This window comes from Acinonyx jubatus, chromosome C1 (assembly GCF_027475565.1).
Source record: "Acinonyx jubatus isolate Ajub_Pintada_27869175 chromosome C1, VMU_Ajub_asm_v1.0, whole genome shotgun sequence".
In the NCBI taxonomy this organism is placed as follows: Eukaryota; Metazoa; Chordata; class Mammalia; order Carnivora; family Felidae; genus Acinonyx; species Acinonyx jubatus.
The window spans coordinates 102,370,271-102,387,776 of NC_069381.1; the positions used below are offsets into that span (position 1 = coordinate 102,370,271).

General features: G+C 38.5%; 1 protein-coding gene across 3 annotated transcripts in view; it reads right to left on the reverse strand.

Annotated features, from left to right (window-relative positions):
* The window catches only part of RNF115 (ring finger protein 115), an 83,313-nt gene that overhangs the window by 26,924 nt on the left and 38,883 nt on the right, over positions 1-17,506 (reverse strand). For all 3 annotated transcript variants that reach the window (XM_015084231.3, XM_027051479.2, XM_053214720.1), the window contains one exon: positions 7,879-8,090. In XM_015084231.3, coding sequence (XP_014939717.2) covers positions 7,879-8,090 — 212 coding nt within the window. The remainder of the gene's footprint in view (positions 1-7,878; positions 8,091-17,506) is intronic.

A 17,506-nucleotide genomic window follows, 5' to 3' on the forward strand; every position in this document is an offset into this window, starting at 1 on the left:
TCCCTTGCCTCCAGAGACGTGCTGAGCAAGAAGGTGCTGTGGCCAAGGTCAAAGAGGTTTTTGCCTGCTTTCTCCTCTAGGATTTTGATGGCTTCCTGTCTTATGTTTAGGTCTTTCATCCATTTTGAGTTTATTTTTGTGTATGGTGTAAGAAAGTGGTCCGCCAGGTTCATTTTTCTGCATGTCTCTGTCCAGTTTTTCCCGGCACACTTGCTGAAGAGACTGTCTTTATTCCATTGGATATTCTTGACTGCTTTGTAAAAGATTAGTTGGCCATACGTTTGTGGGTCCATTTCTGGGTTCCCTATTCTGTTCCATTGATCTGAGTGTCTGTTTTAGTGCCATCAAATTTTTTTTTTTTTAAGAGAGAGAGCACGAGTAGGGGAAAAGGGCTGAGGGAGAAAGAGAGTCTTAAGCAGGCTCCATGCTCAGTGCAGAGCCCAATGCAGGGCTTGATCCCATGACCCTGGGATCATGACCTAAGCCGTAATCAAGAGTCAGATGCTCAACTGACTCAGCCACCCAGGCGCCCCTATCCATTCATCTATTGATGGACACTCAGGCTGTTTCCATGTCTTAGTTATTATAAATAATGCTGCAATAAACACAGGGGGTGGTGTTGTGCATATATCTTTTCAAATTAGTGTTTTCATTTTCATCAGGTAAATACCCAGAAATGGAACTGCTGGATCAAATGGTAGTTCTATTTTTAATTTCCTGAGAAACCTCCATACTGTCTTTCATACCACCTGCAGTAATTTACATTCCCAAAAACAGTGCACATGGGTGCATTCTCTTTTCTCCACATTCTCACCAACATTTGTTATTCTTGTCTTTAATGATAACAGCCATTCTAACAGGTGTGAGGTGACATACTGTGATTTTGATTTGCATTTCCCTGATGATTACTGATGCTGAACATCTTTTCATGTACGTGTTGGACATCTGTATGTCTTTTTGGGAAAAATGTCTATTCAGATTCCCTGCCCATTTTTAATCGGATTATTTGGAGGTTTTTGGTGCTGAGGTGTATAAGTTCTTTCTGTATTTTGAATATTAACCCCTTATGAGATAATGTTGCTTCATTTTTAATACATTTACTTTAATGGTTACTTTCTACTAATGGCAAATGTTTTTCCATCTATATAGTCAATAATGTTTACATGGGTAATAATAGGAAGCTTCTTTTTGCAGTATGTCTGAGTATGGTAAAAAGCAGGTAGGTTTCTTAAATGAAAACTTTAAATGATAATAATAATTATAGAGAGGGGGAGAAATCAACAAGGTAAGAATTAAATGACTAAAATATAGAAAACACTGATTGAGAACCAAAAATCACTGAGTTCATGACACTCACCAAAAAAAAAAAAAAAAAAAAAGGCTGCATTGAGGGAAGAGAGTGCTGATGGTTAACATGTTTTGCAAGAATAAGGTCAAAATCTTCTGAAGACTGCTGAAACATTAATGTAAAATACATGTTAACTGCACTATAATTACTCTGAAATAACATGTTACTTTTTCTATTTGCTAATAAAACAGCTAATTAGGGGCACCTGGCTGGCTCAGTCAGCAGAGCAGGCAACTCTCAATCTCAGGGTCATGAGTTCAAACTCCACATTGGGCATTAAGCCTAAAAAAGGAAGGAGGGAAGGATGGAAGGAAGGAAGGAAGGAAGGAAGGAAGGAAGGAAGGAAGGAAGGAAGGAAAGAGAGAGAGAGAGAAAGAAAGGAAGAGAGGGAGGGAGGGAAGGAAGGAAGGAAGGAAGAAAGAAAGAAAAGGGAGAGAAAAGAGAAAGAAAAGAGAAAGAAAAAGAAAGAAAAGAAAATAGCTAATTAGCAGACACTGGCTGTCTGACCCCAAATCCATTCTGAACACCCTTCTCCCTTACCAACTCCTACTACAAAGGATTCAAAAGCTAAATCCACACTCTCCCAGTTTTCTTTACAGCTGGGGATGGGGAGCATGTGACAAAGTGCCCGGTGAGTGGAATTTTCTTGGCAGGGGATATAGAGGAGGGAGTGGGAGAGTAGAAAAGATTTTCCTTTCCTTTAAAAAAAAGGAACAAATAAGCTGATACTATCCCCTTTCCCTTTCTTCTTTCCTGAGGCTTTAAGGCAGTTAAGCATGACAGAAAGATCAAGAGGATCACAGAGATCCAACCCTAACATGGTTAAGATACTGAACTATCCTACTGCCACCCAGCTACAGATATCTTGTTATGTGTTTAAAAAAAATTCTTATTTAAGCCATCATTAAGTCAGGTTATACGTTACTAAGGTAATATGATTAGCTGTAAAGGACGTATAAGAAAAGGAAGCTTACTTCTTTCTCTTTCCTCTATTAGTTAAAGGGACAATGTGATAATAGAGTAGACCACAATTTCCAATGGAATAAAGAAACAAAGCAACCAAGGAGGACTGAATCAAGCCCAATATGTTCACATTGATATTTTATTAATCTGGCAAGGAATTTTTGAGCAAAAGATATTAAAATCTGACCCCTGCCTATTTTAACTGTACATGGCCCAGCTCCAGCACTCTGTGAGAAGAGTGTATATAGCCTAGTGCCTGAAAATTCTAGGCATTTAGTAAATGCTAGTTAGCTTCTCCTTTTCTCTCAGATTGCAGACAAAATATAAGGCTGCCCAAGAGCATTCATACTGTGTTTTTAAGCATTCACACAGTAGAAAGGACAAATTAGAATAAGTCTCCCCATTCCTATTTAACAACTAAAAGAATCTTCTTGAAAGAATTTTATTCCCATTACAGGAACCCCAGCAGAAACTGTGTTCATCCAGTCGGCCAGATATTATCAGCTAATAATGAGAGAAACACAAGCGGATCACATTACCCTGACACCCCAACTCTCTTATTAACTTAAAAGGATGTGTTGGGACACCTGGGTTCAGGTAATGATCTCGTAGTTAGTGAGTTCGAGCCCTGTGTCGGGCTCTGCGCTGACAGCTCAGAGCCTGGATCTGCTTCAGATTCTATGTCTCCCTCTCTCTCTTTCTCCCCCCCACACACTCTCTGTTTCTCTCTCAAAAAATAAATACAGAATTTAAAAAAAAATTTTTTTTTAAATAAAGGATGTGGCTGGCTGCCTACCATGCTTAGATCCAATTCCTCTGGAGAAACTGGAATTATTTGAGCATCAAAATGAATAATAATTAAATAAAAATAAAATCCATGAGTCCACTCTAAAATAAACAAGTACACTGGTGATAGGGCAAGGAAAAGAACAAATCTTTTACAGTAGACTGATATCTGTAGGATGAATCACAGAAATAGAAAAATCATTATTTTATAGCCATTATGGTAATAATTCAGGCAAGAATCATCAATAGATTTTAATATCATTAAGTAAAAAACTATTAGGAACTAGATATTTAATATTCAAGTATCACTCCAGATTATTAATTACAGAGGAAAAGGGGTATAATTTTTCTTTATAAGAAAAATTTGGCAGACACTGCCTTAACCAAATGGTCATACTTAACATTACCCATGATGGGACAAGTTAACATCATGTGCCCCCTCTGTTATGAAACACTGAGAAAGATACATCATTTATTTGATATTCTTGTCCAGATATTTAATCTGAATGAAGAAACACTCAGACAAATAAAAACGAATGGACATCTTGGGGGGAAAAAAACAAAAAAAACTAAACTTGACTGAAAACTAAGGAAGGTCAAGGACATCCGGGTGGCTCAGTCAGTTGAGCATCTGACTCTTGGTTTTGGCTCAGGTCATTATCTCAGTTTATGAGTTCAAGCCCCGCCTTGGGCTCCATGCTGACAGCACAGAGCCTGCTTGGGATTCTCTCTCTCCCTCTTTCTTTCTCTGCCTTTCCTCTGCTTGTGCTCTCGCTCTCAAGATAAATAACTTAAAAACCAAAAAACAAGGAAGGTCATGTGTGGATTTTCCAGCCAACAGCATGAACTAGATGCCCAGCCACCAGCTAGCACTACCACCAGACACGTACACAAATAGGTGTGCAAAGGATTTCAGCCCTCAGGTTTTAAGTCTTCTAGCTGTGGTCCTAGATATCACACAGCACAAACTATCTCCTGCTCTGTTTGAATTCCTGACTCAAAGAACTGTGAGTGATAATATGTGATTATTACCCTTCAAGTCACCAAGTTTTAGGATAATTTGTTATGCAACAACAGATAACTAACATATACTCTAATAAGGTACAATCTCAATTTTCCTCGACAGTACCTACTTCACCTTGTTTTGGGGAACATTAAATGGGCTTATGAATGTCAAGCCTGACATGGTATGCTTTCTGCATGCTAGCTAGTATTAATAGAACTTCAACTGGCACAGTTAGAACTATATTAGGGGAGTACGTGAGGTGCCTTAGGAGAGCACAAAGAAGGGTATTTGATATAGTCCTGAGGTCAGATGAGGTTTCTTAAATTCACCAGAAGATTAATTGCGTTAAGAAAGCAGTAAAAGGGGGCACCTGGGTGGCTCAGTCAGTTAAGCATCTGACCCCTCCAGTACTGGGTTCTGTGCTGACAGCTCAGAGCCTGCAGCCTGCTTTGGATTCTGTGTCTCCCTCTCTCTCTGCCCTCCCCTGCTTGCACTCTCTCTCTCAAAAATAAATAAACATTAAAAAAAATTAAAGAGAAAAAAAGAAAGAAAGCAGTAAAGGTATTTCTGCCAGAGGAAACAGATTAAGCAAAGATAAAGAAGCTAGAAACAGCATGGTGTATGCAGAGAATAAGCTTTATATTGGCAGAATAAAAGAAAAGCAGGAAGTGACAGGGAACAAGGCTGCAGAGGTTGGGAGAGTCCAAATACACAGAGGACCTTGTATGTGAAGTTATGAACCCTATGAGAATGGATGTTATACAAGAAAGTGATACAGACTTGAAAGTTTAGGTATATGATCCTGCAAGGGTAATGCAGGAGAGCTCTGAAGAAGGAAGAGGCAGGAGGCTAGTGCAAGAGTGCAGGCAAGTAAGAAAAGATGTGGATGTGAACTACAGGGGAAATGGCTGTGCAAAACAGGAGTTGAGAAATAGGAAATAAAGATCAGGAAGAATTAATGACTGGAGACTTGAGTGAGACAAAGGAAAGAGTCCAGGTTAATGTCTCAGTTTCTAAATTGGGTAGAGAATGGTACTTCCAATCAAAATCAGATAGAGAAAAAGGATCAGGTTTGGAAGAAAAGAATTTCGCTTCCATCTTGGTGAGGTTGGAGCATCTATAGACTATCCAGATGGGAATGTCTAACAAGAGGTTATATATTCAAGTCTTACATTGGGGGAAAGGTCAAAATAGAAATACAGCTCCGAGAATCTTTAGTATGTAATTATTAGAATTATGAGAGAACCTAAGAATTGAGAGACAAAAATTTTGCTCCCTCAAGGGACATTTGGCAATTTCTGAAGACATTTCTGGTGGTCATAAATAAATGGAGGGATGGGGGGGTGGTTACTACATGTAGTAGGCAGAAGTCAGGAGAGCCCCCATACGACGAAGAATTATCTAGTTCAAAATGTCAGTAAGTTCCAAATCTAAGAACCCTGCTACAGACTAAAGAAAATCAGAATAAAGAAAACACCTTGGGAAAACAAATATTTAGGAAATATCCACAAGAAGGAAAAGTCTGAGAAGAGGTAGATCGAGAAAACTTACTGTGATGGAAATCAGAGAAGTAGAGAATTTCAAGAGGGAGGAAAATGTTGAATTCAGTAAGTTAGAGCCAAACAATAAAGATTTCCGAGTATCCACTGGGTCTGCAACTAGAAGGTCACCAGCGATTTTAGTGATAAGAGGGCCAAATTATAGTAGCACAGTAATAATGAGAGATGAGAAAGTACACAAAATAAATGCAGAGTCCTCTTAGGAAATTTTATTGAAAAAGAAAGGAAGTAAGATTGGGCAGTAATTAAAGCGATGGTTCTCAACTCTGGCTAAAATCAGAATAACCTCAGAAGGTTTTAAAAATTACCAATGCCTGGATCTCACTCAGAATACCTAAATCAGAATCCTTGGGGACCGGGACTAGGCATCAGTGTTTCTTAAAATATCCTCTGTGACACTAATGTACAGTCAGTGTTGAAAACCATGCTGTGGAAGTGGGGGGGGGGGGGGGGTGGAGAGTAGCAAAGGGGAAAAGGGGAGCAAGGAGAAGAAAATGGATGAAACTAAATCTCAGAAGAAGCTGGTAAAGAATGAATCAGAAACATGGGCTGGTGGAGTTACTTTGAAAACAAAGGATACCTCATCTCAGGAGACTGGAAGGAGAAATAAATATTAGGTACAAAAACTGGACACAGGGTTTTTGGGAGTTCATGTCTAAGGCCTCAATTTTCAAAATGAAGAATATAAGTCAGCTGCTGAGAATCAGCCTACCAGATGGGAAATCTGGAATGAAATTTGGTGAAAGATCAAAATATTTCCTGAGGGGAATGCAAATTAAAAGACTAATCAAAAGCACTGACAGTCTAATGAAGATTAAATACACTTTGCCAGTTGCAGGGGCATCGACGGGCACACTTAATGATTTTCCTCCAGCAGTGCTCAGCCATCCCCCAGGGGAGGAGCAAGGAAAAGCAGACCACAACACGGATCCAAAATTGGCAGTTTAGTGGGTGGGAGAAAAAAAAAGTACATAGGAAGTAAAATGAGCAGAACTAGCTAGGTTCAACAATGCAATCCACACTAGGTAGAGCAGCTAAAGTAATCTATATGCAGTTTAACTGGCACAGATTTACCTCTAACTGGCACAGATTTACCTCTAACTGGCACAGATTTACCATAAATTCTTATAATGGTCTAAGATTTTTTGGTTTTTGTCCTAGACAATGCCATTAAATTAGATTTCCTATATTCTATGACTGTCCTAAGAAGAAATGTCTACAACTAACTTTGAAATTTATAAGATATAATATGAACTAATGGACAAACAGATGGATAGGTAGGTGATAAGTATAGTAAACTATTAATAATAAAACCTAGAGGTTGTGTGTATGTGTGAGGGAGTACAGGCTCTAGAACAGCATTGTCCAATAGGACTGAGATAACGGAAATGTTCTATGAGTGCTGTAAAATATGGTAACTACTAGCTATCTGTAGCTACTGAGCCCTTGAAATATGGCTGTGTGAAGAATTTTGAGTTTTATTAACTTTTAATTAATTTAAATTGATATAACCACATGTGGCTAGTGGCTGCCACGCAGCACTAGATTTATATATCCCTGGGTTCAAGTAAATCCTGGCTCTACCACTGATCCAGGTAATTTTATTTATCTGAGTCTCAGTTTATTCTTATATAAATGGAGAACAGCAATAGCACCTACTAGTCCATATGGATTAAATAAGATAAGCAGAGAAAGCATTAAGCACAGTCCTATGCATATGGCAAACATTTACAAAATCTATTATTCCTACATGAGATCAAGCGCCAGCATCTGTTTTGCTCACCACTGTAACTCCAGTGTCTAATACAATTAGACAAGACTCTGCATTTATTCCTAGTAAATTTCATATTAAGTCCACTGCTCCAACTTGCTGAGGTCTTTTTGAATCCTAATGTCACCCAATATATTGGATATCCCTCTCCATATCTTCTGAAATTTTGATAAACAAATGTATCACCTATATATTAATCTGAGACACTAATAGTAAAATTAACCAGAGACCTATAGCATTAGTTTCATCATCCTTTAGTTTATCATCACTCGTTAACTGGTAGTAGTTGAGTACAGACATTCAATTTATCTTCATCTTCATTCTTTCCATAGATCTCTATCTTATCCATAAAGGTAAGAAGTATGAGAACCTATAAGGATTAGATTAAGCCAATATGTCCTTCACTGAAACTACCATTAAAGAGAACTTAAAAACACTCACTCACCCTTCAATAGCTGGGGATCTATCAGGACGAGTACTTCCCCGCGATCTATATCTTCGAGTCATTGGCAGCCGTGGAGGCCGACTTGGTCCCCAGAAGTCAGTATGAGTTTGGTGACCCCTCTCATTGGCTCTATTATCTTGGTCCAGTGGACTGCTACTTAGAAATGGTCTAAAGTCTGGGAAAAACATCGTGTGGTCCAAATGTTCCCAGAGCTAGTAAAAAACAGAAATAAAGAACACATTACTCATTTCAAGATCAGAGGAAAGAGAAAATGGTAAGAACAAATACTGAAAAAAGAGAGGAATAATTTTTAACACTTTGAAATTAAGCAGCTCCAAACTAAAGAAGTATATGTTGGGGCGCCTTGGTGGCTCAGTCAGTTAAGCATCGGACTCTTGATCTAGGCCTAGGTCATGAGCTCATAGTTCATGGATCAAGCCCATATCTGTGCAGATAGTGTAGAGTCTGCTTGGGATTCTCTCTCTCTCTCTCTCTCTCTCCTTCTCTCTGCCCCTCTCCGACTCGCATGCATGCTCTCTCTCAAAATATAGAAATAAACTTTAAAAAATAAAGAAGTATACGTTTCCTCAAGTCTATGGAGGAGAAAAGAGATACCTTTCAAATGCAAGCATGGAGGCTGGGGTTTACATACTAAGAAACTTCATTTCCTTCATATAGAAACAAACCAAAAGCTGGACCCCTTCCTTAACACTGAGCTCATATCCACAGGCCTCTGACCAGTTCCCCTTCTGAAGTAAAAATGTGAGCCAGAAATGATCATGGACTTCTGTCCTGAGCATAAGCAACCATTTAGATCAATGTTATATTCTTCTGTTTTATCACAAATGACATCCATATTTCTACTATATAATAATCTAAGATTTAAATAAAATGGTTGTATTTACATACACTTGTAAAAAAGCACCATCACCACAGAGTGGAGACACAGGTCTATAAAATACTTCCCTTGGATCTAGAAGCTACATCAGAAAGGGGTATTGTCAAAGCTGTAACAAGACAGTGCAGAAATATCTGTTAAGACTGTTCTGTTGTATATACTTTTATTTTATCATTAAAAGGGTGTTGTTGGGGGTAGAGGGAGAGGACTGGGGGTGGGGATGTGTGTTTGTTGCGTTTGGCAAAGGGATTATTCAACAAAGAGTGAATGGAAAAAACAAACCACCACTAAAATAATTTAAATGTTATTTACCTGTACACCAGATACTTTAAGAGTTCCATAGAACAACACTACTTATTTCACTCCATCCAACCAAGTACATAATCCTGGTCACATCCTGTCTTTTTGTTTTGTTGCAAAGTTTTAAATCAAACAAACTTATTATTTAATGTATATATAATAACAGGGACACAAAACCGCTCGGCACATGACCTTAGGTCTTAAAATCCTCACAGCTCATCTCCAGACTAAACATTTCCTCCAGAGACTCATACTAACAACGGCCTCCTCTACAAACAGAGAAAGGGTCAGCAGCACAGCTGCGTGTTAAAGCTGAGATGATTCTCGGGGCGCCTGGGTGGCTCAGTCGGTTAAGCATCTGACTTCGGCTCAGGTCCTAATCTTGCAGTTCATGAGTTCGAGCCCTGCGTTGGGCTCTGAGCTGACAGCTCAGAGCCTGGAGCCTGCTTCGGATTTTGTGTCTCCCTCTCTCTCTGCCCCTCCCCTGCTCATGCTCTGTCTCTGTCTCAAAAATAAATAAAAACATGTAAAAAAAAAAAAAATTAAAAAAAAAAAAAAAAAAAAGGCTGAGCTGATTCCAGACCCCACTCTAGTCTCAACATACTCAATTCTTGAAATTAAACAACTCTTGATTAGGTTTGTCAATAATGTTATTTTTTGCTATTTTTTCAAGTTTACATTTTGCTTCTTGATTTTCAAAGATGTTTCCTTCCTTTTTAATTAAAAAATACACAATCAATGTTACAAAAATGCAAACGCAGGATATAAAATATGAAGTGCAATCCAGTCTCCATTCAGCCATGACCAATTCCTACCCCTAATTCTACTCTCCTACCCAGAGGTTACTTTGGTGTATAGAATTCCAATATTTAAATATAAGTGTTCACACACATGCACACACACTCCCTCCCCCTCCCCCTGTCTCTCTCTCTCTCTCTCTCTCTCTCTCATTCAACAAATGTTTGTTTAGCATGTACTCTGTCCCAATCACTTTCTGGGAACTGTTAAGATGCAGAAATGAATAAAATTTTTAAAAGAAAAAAAAGAACCTCTGCCCTAATGGATTTCATTTGTAAGTGGGAAAAGACACTACCCCTCCCCCCAAAGGAAGACAAACTGCAAACGTTACATAAGGGATAAAAGCCATGGAGGGGAAAAAAGGCTTGCACTGACTTAGAACACACACAGTCATATCATTCTTTTCAACAGTAGCATAGCCTGGATGTTTTGTATTTTTTCTAGTCTTTACCATTTTTACTATGATCTCTAGTATTTGATACATTTAAAATAACATAATAAATGAGGTATAAGAAAATAAAATATATACCCATGTAACCATCTCTTAGTTCAGGTCACTAAAGCCACCGAAACCCTGTGTGTCCCTCCCTGCCCCAACCTCCAGAGTTAACCACTACCCATAATTTTTTATCATCCCCTCTTCTTCATAGTTTCACTAGAAATGCATATACCCCTAATAACATGGGCCTTATGGATTATGAAAGTGCTTTATGAAAGCACTTGCTTTCTTGGCTGCACATGTTGGTGCATTCATTTTCACACACACTTTATACCATACTTTTTAAAATCTTTTCTCAATAAATATCTTACTGTTTCCAGGTTTTTGCTATAACAGCCAGTGTGAACATTCATGTATGTGTCTTCGGCTACAGAGGCAGAAAAGTCTCTCCGTTGGTGGTCTATACAACTTTATATGGTCTATACGTCTTTACTTTACAAGGCAATGCCAAATTGTCTTCCAAAGTAGTTGTGCCAATTCACACATCCACCAAGAGTTTCCACTGCACCAGATCCTGGCAAGCACTAGATATCATAGGTCTTTTTTCTTTTTAGTTTTTACCAACCTACTAGATAGAAAATGGCATCTCACTGTAAGATTTTTGTTTCTGTTTTTGTTTCTGGTGTGTAAGAATAAATAGGAGGGTTTGTTTAAAATGTATATTCTTTGGCCCTACTCCAGAAAGTAAATTCAATAGGTCTGTAGTGAGCCTGAAAGACTCCCTTCAGCATATCTTATGTAGAAGGTCTATCTATTAGCAATGAACTCCCTGAAACGTTGTTTATCTGGGAATGTCTTAATTTCTCCTTCATTTTTTTTTTTAACTTATTTATTTTTGACTGAGAGAATGCACGTGCAAGTGATTGAGGGGCAGAGAGAGAGGGTGAGAGAAAGAATCCCATGAGGGGCAGAGAGAGAGGGAGAGACAGTGCAGAGCCCGGTGCGCAAGCTCACCGAATGCGGGGCTCAAACTCACGAACCAAACTGAGAGATCATGATTTGAGCCAAAGCTGATGCTCAACTGACTGAGTTACCCAGGCGTCTCTCTCTCCTTCATTCTTGAAGGACACTTTTGCCAGATTTTGAATTCTTGGTTGGCAGGTTTTCCGTTCAATACTTTAAAATGTTATCACTGCTTCTAGCCTTTAATATTAACCCAACCTTGAATTCTTAGGATGAACACAGTACATTGCTGGACTCTATTCTGGGGTTTTCTCCATCTACATTCAAGTGAATTGGCTTCTGATTTTCCTTTTGTGTCCTATCCTTGTCTGGTTTTGCTATCAGGTTATCCTAGCCCCATAACATGTAGTAGGAAGCATTCTTTCTTTCTTATGGAAAGCACAGAAATAAAATCACTGAGTATTTTAAATTTTGTTAGATAGTACCAAACTACCCTCCAAAGGGCTATACCAATCTATACTCCTACCAGAGTATAAGAGCTTACATTCTCCATACTCTTGCCAATACTATTTTTTAACAACTTTTTAAAATTTCTAATGTCCAATCTGATAAGAAAAACATAAATAAGATTTCTCTAAATACTAATGAGATAAAGCACCTTTTCATTTTAAATGCCATTTGTACTTCTTATCATATCAGATTTATTTCCTTTTGTTTTCTAGGGACAGCCCCCTCTGGTAAAGATCACTTGCTTCTAGTCTGAAAAGTGGTTTACAACACAAAGTTTTTCTTGACTCCAAATTCCAAGGTAAATGCAACATTTAAATATCCAAAACTACACTTGCCTTTAATAAGTGAAAAAGTATGACCTCCTCCATGTTCTCCAACATCCAACTCACATAAACTATAGGAAATGTACAGTTCCTGTACTATACGAATAAAATTCCATAAAGTTTGCTCACAGAAAACTCTCCAAATGATCATTATAATTAATGTAAAAACTAAGTAGGGGGGCACCCGGGTGGCTCCACTGGCTGAACGTCCGACTCTTGATTTCAGCTCAGGGCATGACCCCAGAGCCTCATGTTGAGCTCTACACTGAGCATGGAGCCTACCTGAGATATTCTCTCATTCTCATTCTCATTCTCATTCTCATTCTCATTCTCATTCTCATTCTCATTCTCATTCTCATTCTCATTCTCATTCTCATTCTCATTCTCATTCTCATTCTCATTCTCATTCTCATTCTCATTCTCATTCTCTCTCTCTCTCTCTCTCTCTCTCTCTCTCTCTCTCTCCCCGCCCCCTCCCCTGCTCAAGCACACACGTTCTCCCTCTCTCAAATAATAAAACTAAATATGTGAAAATTTGAATAGAAGAAAAATCAAGCACCAAGACCATAATATCAATAATATGCATTGATAATTATATACACATTGTTACCACATCTAACACATGTAAAAATTCTGAAGGAACCCAAGTTCAGAAGCAGCTTCAACATCAGCATAAGGCATTTTGTTACTTGTTTGGAAACCACAAATTAGTGCAAACAAATAATATCAATGTACCTGTCCCAAAATAATAGTGTACCCTGACCACAGAACACTGGATAAAAAATGCATTACACAAATGTATACCAAATCAACACCAAGATAAGAACAGTTTCAGGTCATTTGCCTCTGAGCAGACTTAGACAAGCATAAGAGGAAAAAAATAGCTCATATACAAAACTGGGTATTCAGAACATGGCTTACACAAGTAAAAACAGAGAACACTATTACAAAGTTTGGGTGAAACATTTAAAAGAATCACAGAGACCGTTTGTTTGACAAGTTTTGCTTGAAAAAGTGAAATGTTGGGGCGCCTGGGTGGCTCAGGCAGGTGAGTGTCCATCTTCAGCTCAGGTCATGATCATGGGTTCAAGCCCTGCGTCGGGCTCTGTGCTGACAGCTCAGAGCCTGGAGCTTGCTTCAGATTCTGTGTCTCCCTCCCTCTCTCTGCCCCCTCCCCCACTCATACTCTGTCTCTCTCACTCTCAAAAATAAACAAATATTTAAAAAAAAATTTTTTTAACTGAAATGTTATTCTGAATGGAGGTAAAAAGACAATGCTTCTGAAAATACATGGACTGAAATATTTATGTATTTCAATACAAAAAAACAGGATGTGGGGCACCTAGGTGGCTCAGTCCGTTGAACTCCAATTCTGGTTCAGGTCATGATCTCACAGTTCAGGAGTTCGGGCCCCAAGTGGGGTTTGCTGCTGTCAGTGCACAGCCTGCTTCAGCTCCTCTGTCCCTCTCTCTCTCTCTGTCTCTCTCCCCCACCTGCGTGCTCTCTCTCTCTCAAAACAAAAACAAAAACAAAAACAAAAACAAAAACCAACCCAGAATGGGCAGTACTTTCCATTTAGTGCAATCTGCTATACGCTAACCATAGTCAGATGAGCACCTCTTAAAATACTATGGTCTGTTCCTCAAAAGTTAAAGAGCTACCATATGACCCAGCAATTTCACACCTAGTCATATACCTAAGAAAACTGAAAAACATATGGTCACACAAAAATCTGTACACAAATATTCATTATTCATAACAACTAAATAGTATAAACAACCAAATGCCCACCAACTGATGAATGAATAAACGAAATACTGTTTTGCCATACAATTGAAATATTATGCAGCCATAAAAAAATTTAAAAAAAGAATAAAGTACTGATACATGCTACAACATGGATGAACCTTGAAAACATTATAAGTGAAAAACATCAGTCACAAAAGTCACATAATGTATGATTTATATAAAATGTCCCAAATACGCAAAGCCACAGAGAAAATAAATTGGTGGTCTTACCTAGGACTGAGGGAGCTGGGGAAAATAAGGAGTGACTACTAAAGGGTATAGGGTTACTTCTTGGGGTGATGAAAAAGTTCTAGAATTAGTGGGGATGGTTGTATACTATGAACATACTAAAACCATTGAATTGTACACTTTAAATGGGTGAATTATGTGGTATGTGAATTAGATCTTAAAAAATACTAGTCCCACAGAGATAAATCAATTTAGAGTACAATTTTGAAAAAGTGTACAACTTTATGAAAATATTAAATCAAGATAAGGAATACAACCATCACCTCCAAATGTATTCTAATGCCCCTAGGTAATCCCTCCTCCTACCCCTCCCTAACCCTAAGCAACCACTGATCTTTCTGTGGTTTGTATTTTCTAGAATTTTATATTTTCTGGAATTTTATTTAAAGGGGATATTGTGTATACTCTGGCTTCTTTTACTCAATTATTTTGACATTCATCCACATTTTTACATGTATGTATCAATGGTTTATGCTCAGAAGTATTCCATAATATGGTTACCATAATGTGTCTAACCTTTTACCTGTTGATGGACACTTAGATTGTTTCTAATTTTTAGCTATTAGAAATAAAGTCACTATGAATATTTGTATACGTATTTATATATGCAGATACATCTTTGAAAAAAAAAAAAACCAGCTAGTGTGTTTTCTAAAGTGATTGTGCCATTTTTATATTCAATTTCAGTTGTTCCACGGCCTCACCGAGTTATATGGTAAGCCTTTCAAATTTTAGCCATCCGGAGAGTTGTGCAGTGGTATATTTCACTGTTGTTTTAACTTGCATTTCCCTAATGGTTAATGACGTTGAGCATTTCTTTTTTTGATGTTGAGCATTTTTCTACATGCTTATTTGCCCTATGTATATCTTTTTTGGTGAAGATTATTTCATTTTAAGAAGTTCTTTATATAGCTGGATACATTTTTCTGCATGTTTATTTGCCCTATGTACATCTTTTTTGGTGAAGATTATTTCATTTTAAGAAGTTCTTTATATAGCTGGATACATTTTTCTGCATGTTTATTTGCCCTATGTACATCTTTTTTGGTGAAGATTATTTCATTTTAAGAAGTTCTTTATATAGCTGGATACAAGTCCTTTATGAAATAAATAATCTGAAGATATTTTCTCCCAGACTGTGGCTTGTCTTTTCATTCTTATGAACAAGAGTAGAAGTTTTTAATTTTGATGAAGTCCAATTTATCAGCCTTTTCTTTTATGGAGCATACTTTTGGGGTCATATCTAAGAAATCTTTGCCTAACCCAAGGTCATAAAGATTTTTTCCTATGTTTCCTTCTTCAAGTTATCAAAAGTTTTACATTTAGGTCTACTATCTATCTTGAGCTCATTTCTGTATATGGTTTAAAGTCTGTATCTAGGGGCGCCTGGGTGGCTCAGTCGGTTAAGCGTCTGACTCTTGATCTTGGCTCAGGTCATAACATTACAGTTCTTGAGTTCGTGCCCCATATCAGGCTCTGCGCTGATGGCAAGAAGCCTGCATGGAATTCTGTCTCTCCTTCTCTCTGCTCTCCCCCCATTTACGTGCTCGCTCTCAATCAAAATAAATAAACTTTAATGAAGTATGTATCTAAGCTCATATTTGTGTACTGTGACTATCCAAATGTTTCAGTACCATTTATTTATATTTTTAATTTTTTTATTTTTGAGAGAGAGAGAAAGAGCACGAGTGGGGAAGAGGTAGAGGGAGGAGGGAGACAGAGAGGGAGAGAGAGAAAGGGAGAGAGGGAGAGATGGAGAGAGGGAAAGAGAGAGAGAGGGAGAGAGAGAGAGAGAGAGAGAGAGAGAGGGAGAGAGAGAGAGAGGGAGGGAGGGAGGGGGGGGAGAAAGGGGGAGAGAGAGAGAGAATGAATATCCTAACAAAGCTGCACACTCAGCGAGGAGCAAAACACAGAGCTCGATCCCACAACCCAAGGATCATGACCTGAGCTAAAATCAAGAGTTGGACGCTCTGGAACCAGAAAAGGCCCTGAACAGCCAAAACAATCCTGAAAAAGAAAACCAAAGCTGGAAGCATCACAATCCCAGACTTCAAGCTGTATTACAAAGTTGTGATCATCAAGATAGTATGGTACTGACACAAAAACAGACACTTAGATCAATGGAACAGAATAGACAACCCAGAAATGGACCCACAAACATATGGCCAACTAATCTTTGACAAAACAGGAAAGAATATCCACTGGAAGAAAGATAGGCTCTTCAGCAAATGGTGCTGGAAAAACTGGACAGCGACATGCAGAAGAATGAACCTGGACCACTTTCTTACACCATACACAAAAATAAACTCAAAATGGATGAAAGACCTAAATGTAAGACAGAAAGCCATCAAAATCCCAGTGGAGAAAACAGGCAACAACCTCTTTGACTTGAGCAACTTCTTACTTGAATGTCTCCAGAGGCCAGGGAAACAAAAGCAAAAACGAACTATTCCTTTTTAAAAGAATTTTTTTTAACATTTATTCATTTTTTGAGAGACACAGACAGTGCAAGTGGGGAAAGGACAGAGAGGGAGACACAGAATTCAAAGCAGGTTCTGAGCTGTCAGCACAGGGCCCAACACAGGGTTCGAACTCATGAACAGTGAGAACATGACCTGAGCCAAAGTCGGACGCTTAACCTGCTGAGCCACCCAGGCGCCCCAAAAACAAACTATTCCCCATCAAGATAAAAAGCTTCTGCACAGCAAAGGAAGCAAACTAAAAGGCAACCAACAGAATGGCAAAAGATATTTGCAAATGACATATCTGATAAAAGGTTAGTATCCAAAATCTATAAAGAACTTATCAAAATCAACACAATCCAGTGAAGAAATGGGCAAAACATGAATAGACACTTTTCCAAAGAAGACATCCAGATGGCTAACAGACACATGAAAAAATGCTCAACATCACTCATCATCAGAGAAATACAAATCAAAACCACAATGAGATACCACCTTACAGTGTGGCTAAAATTAACTCGGGCAACAACAGATGTTGGCGAGGATACAGAGAAAGAGGAACGCTTTGCACTGCTGGTGGGAATGCAAACTGGTTGCAGCCACTCTAGAAAACAGTATGGAGGTTCCTCAAAAAGTTAAAAATAGATAGGGCTCCTGGATGGCTCAGTCAGTTAAACGTCTGACTTTGCCTCAGGTCATGATTTTGCAATTTGTGGGTTCAAGCCCCACGACGGGCTCTGTGCTGACAGCCTGGAGCCTGCTTGAGCTTCTGTGTCTCCCTCCTTCTTTGCCCCTCCCTGGCTCATGCTCTGTCTCTCTCAAAAATAAATAAAGGTTAAAAAAGTTAAAAAAAAAAAAAGTTAAAAATAGAACTACCCTATGACCCAGCAGTTGCACT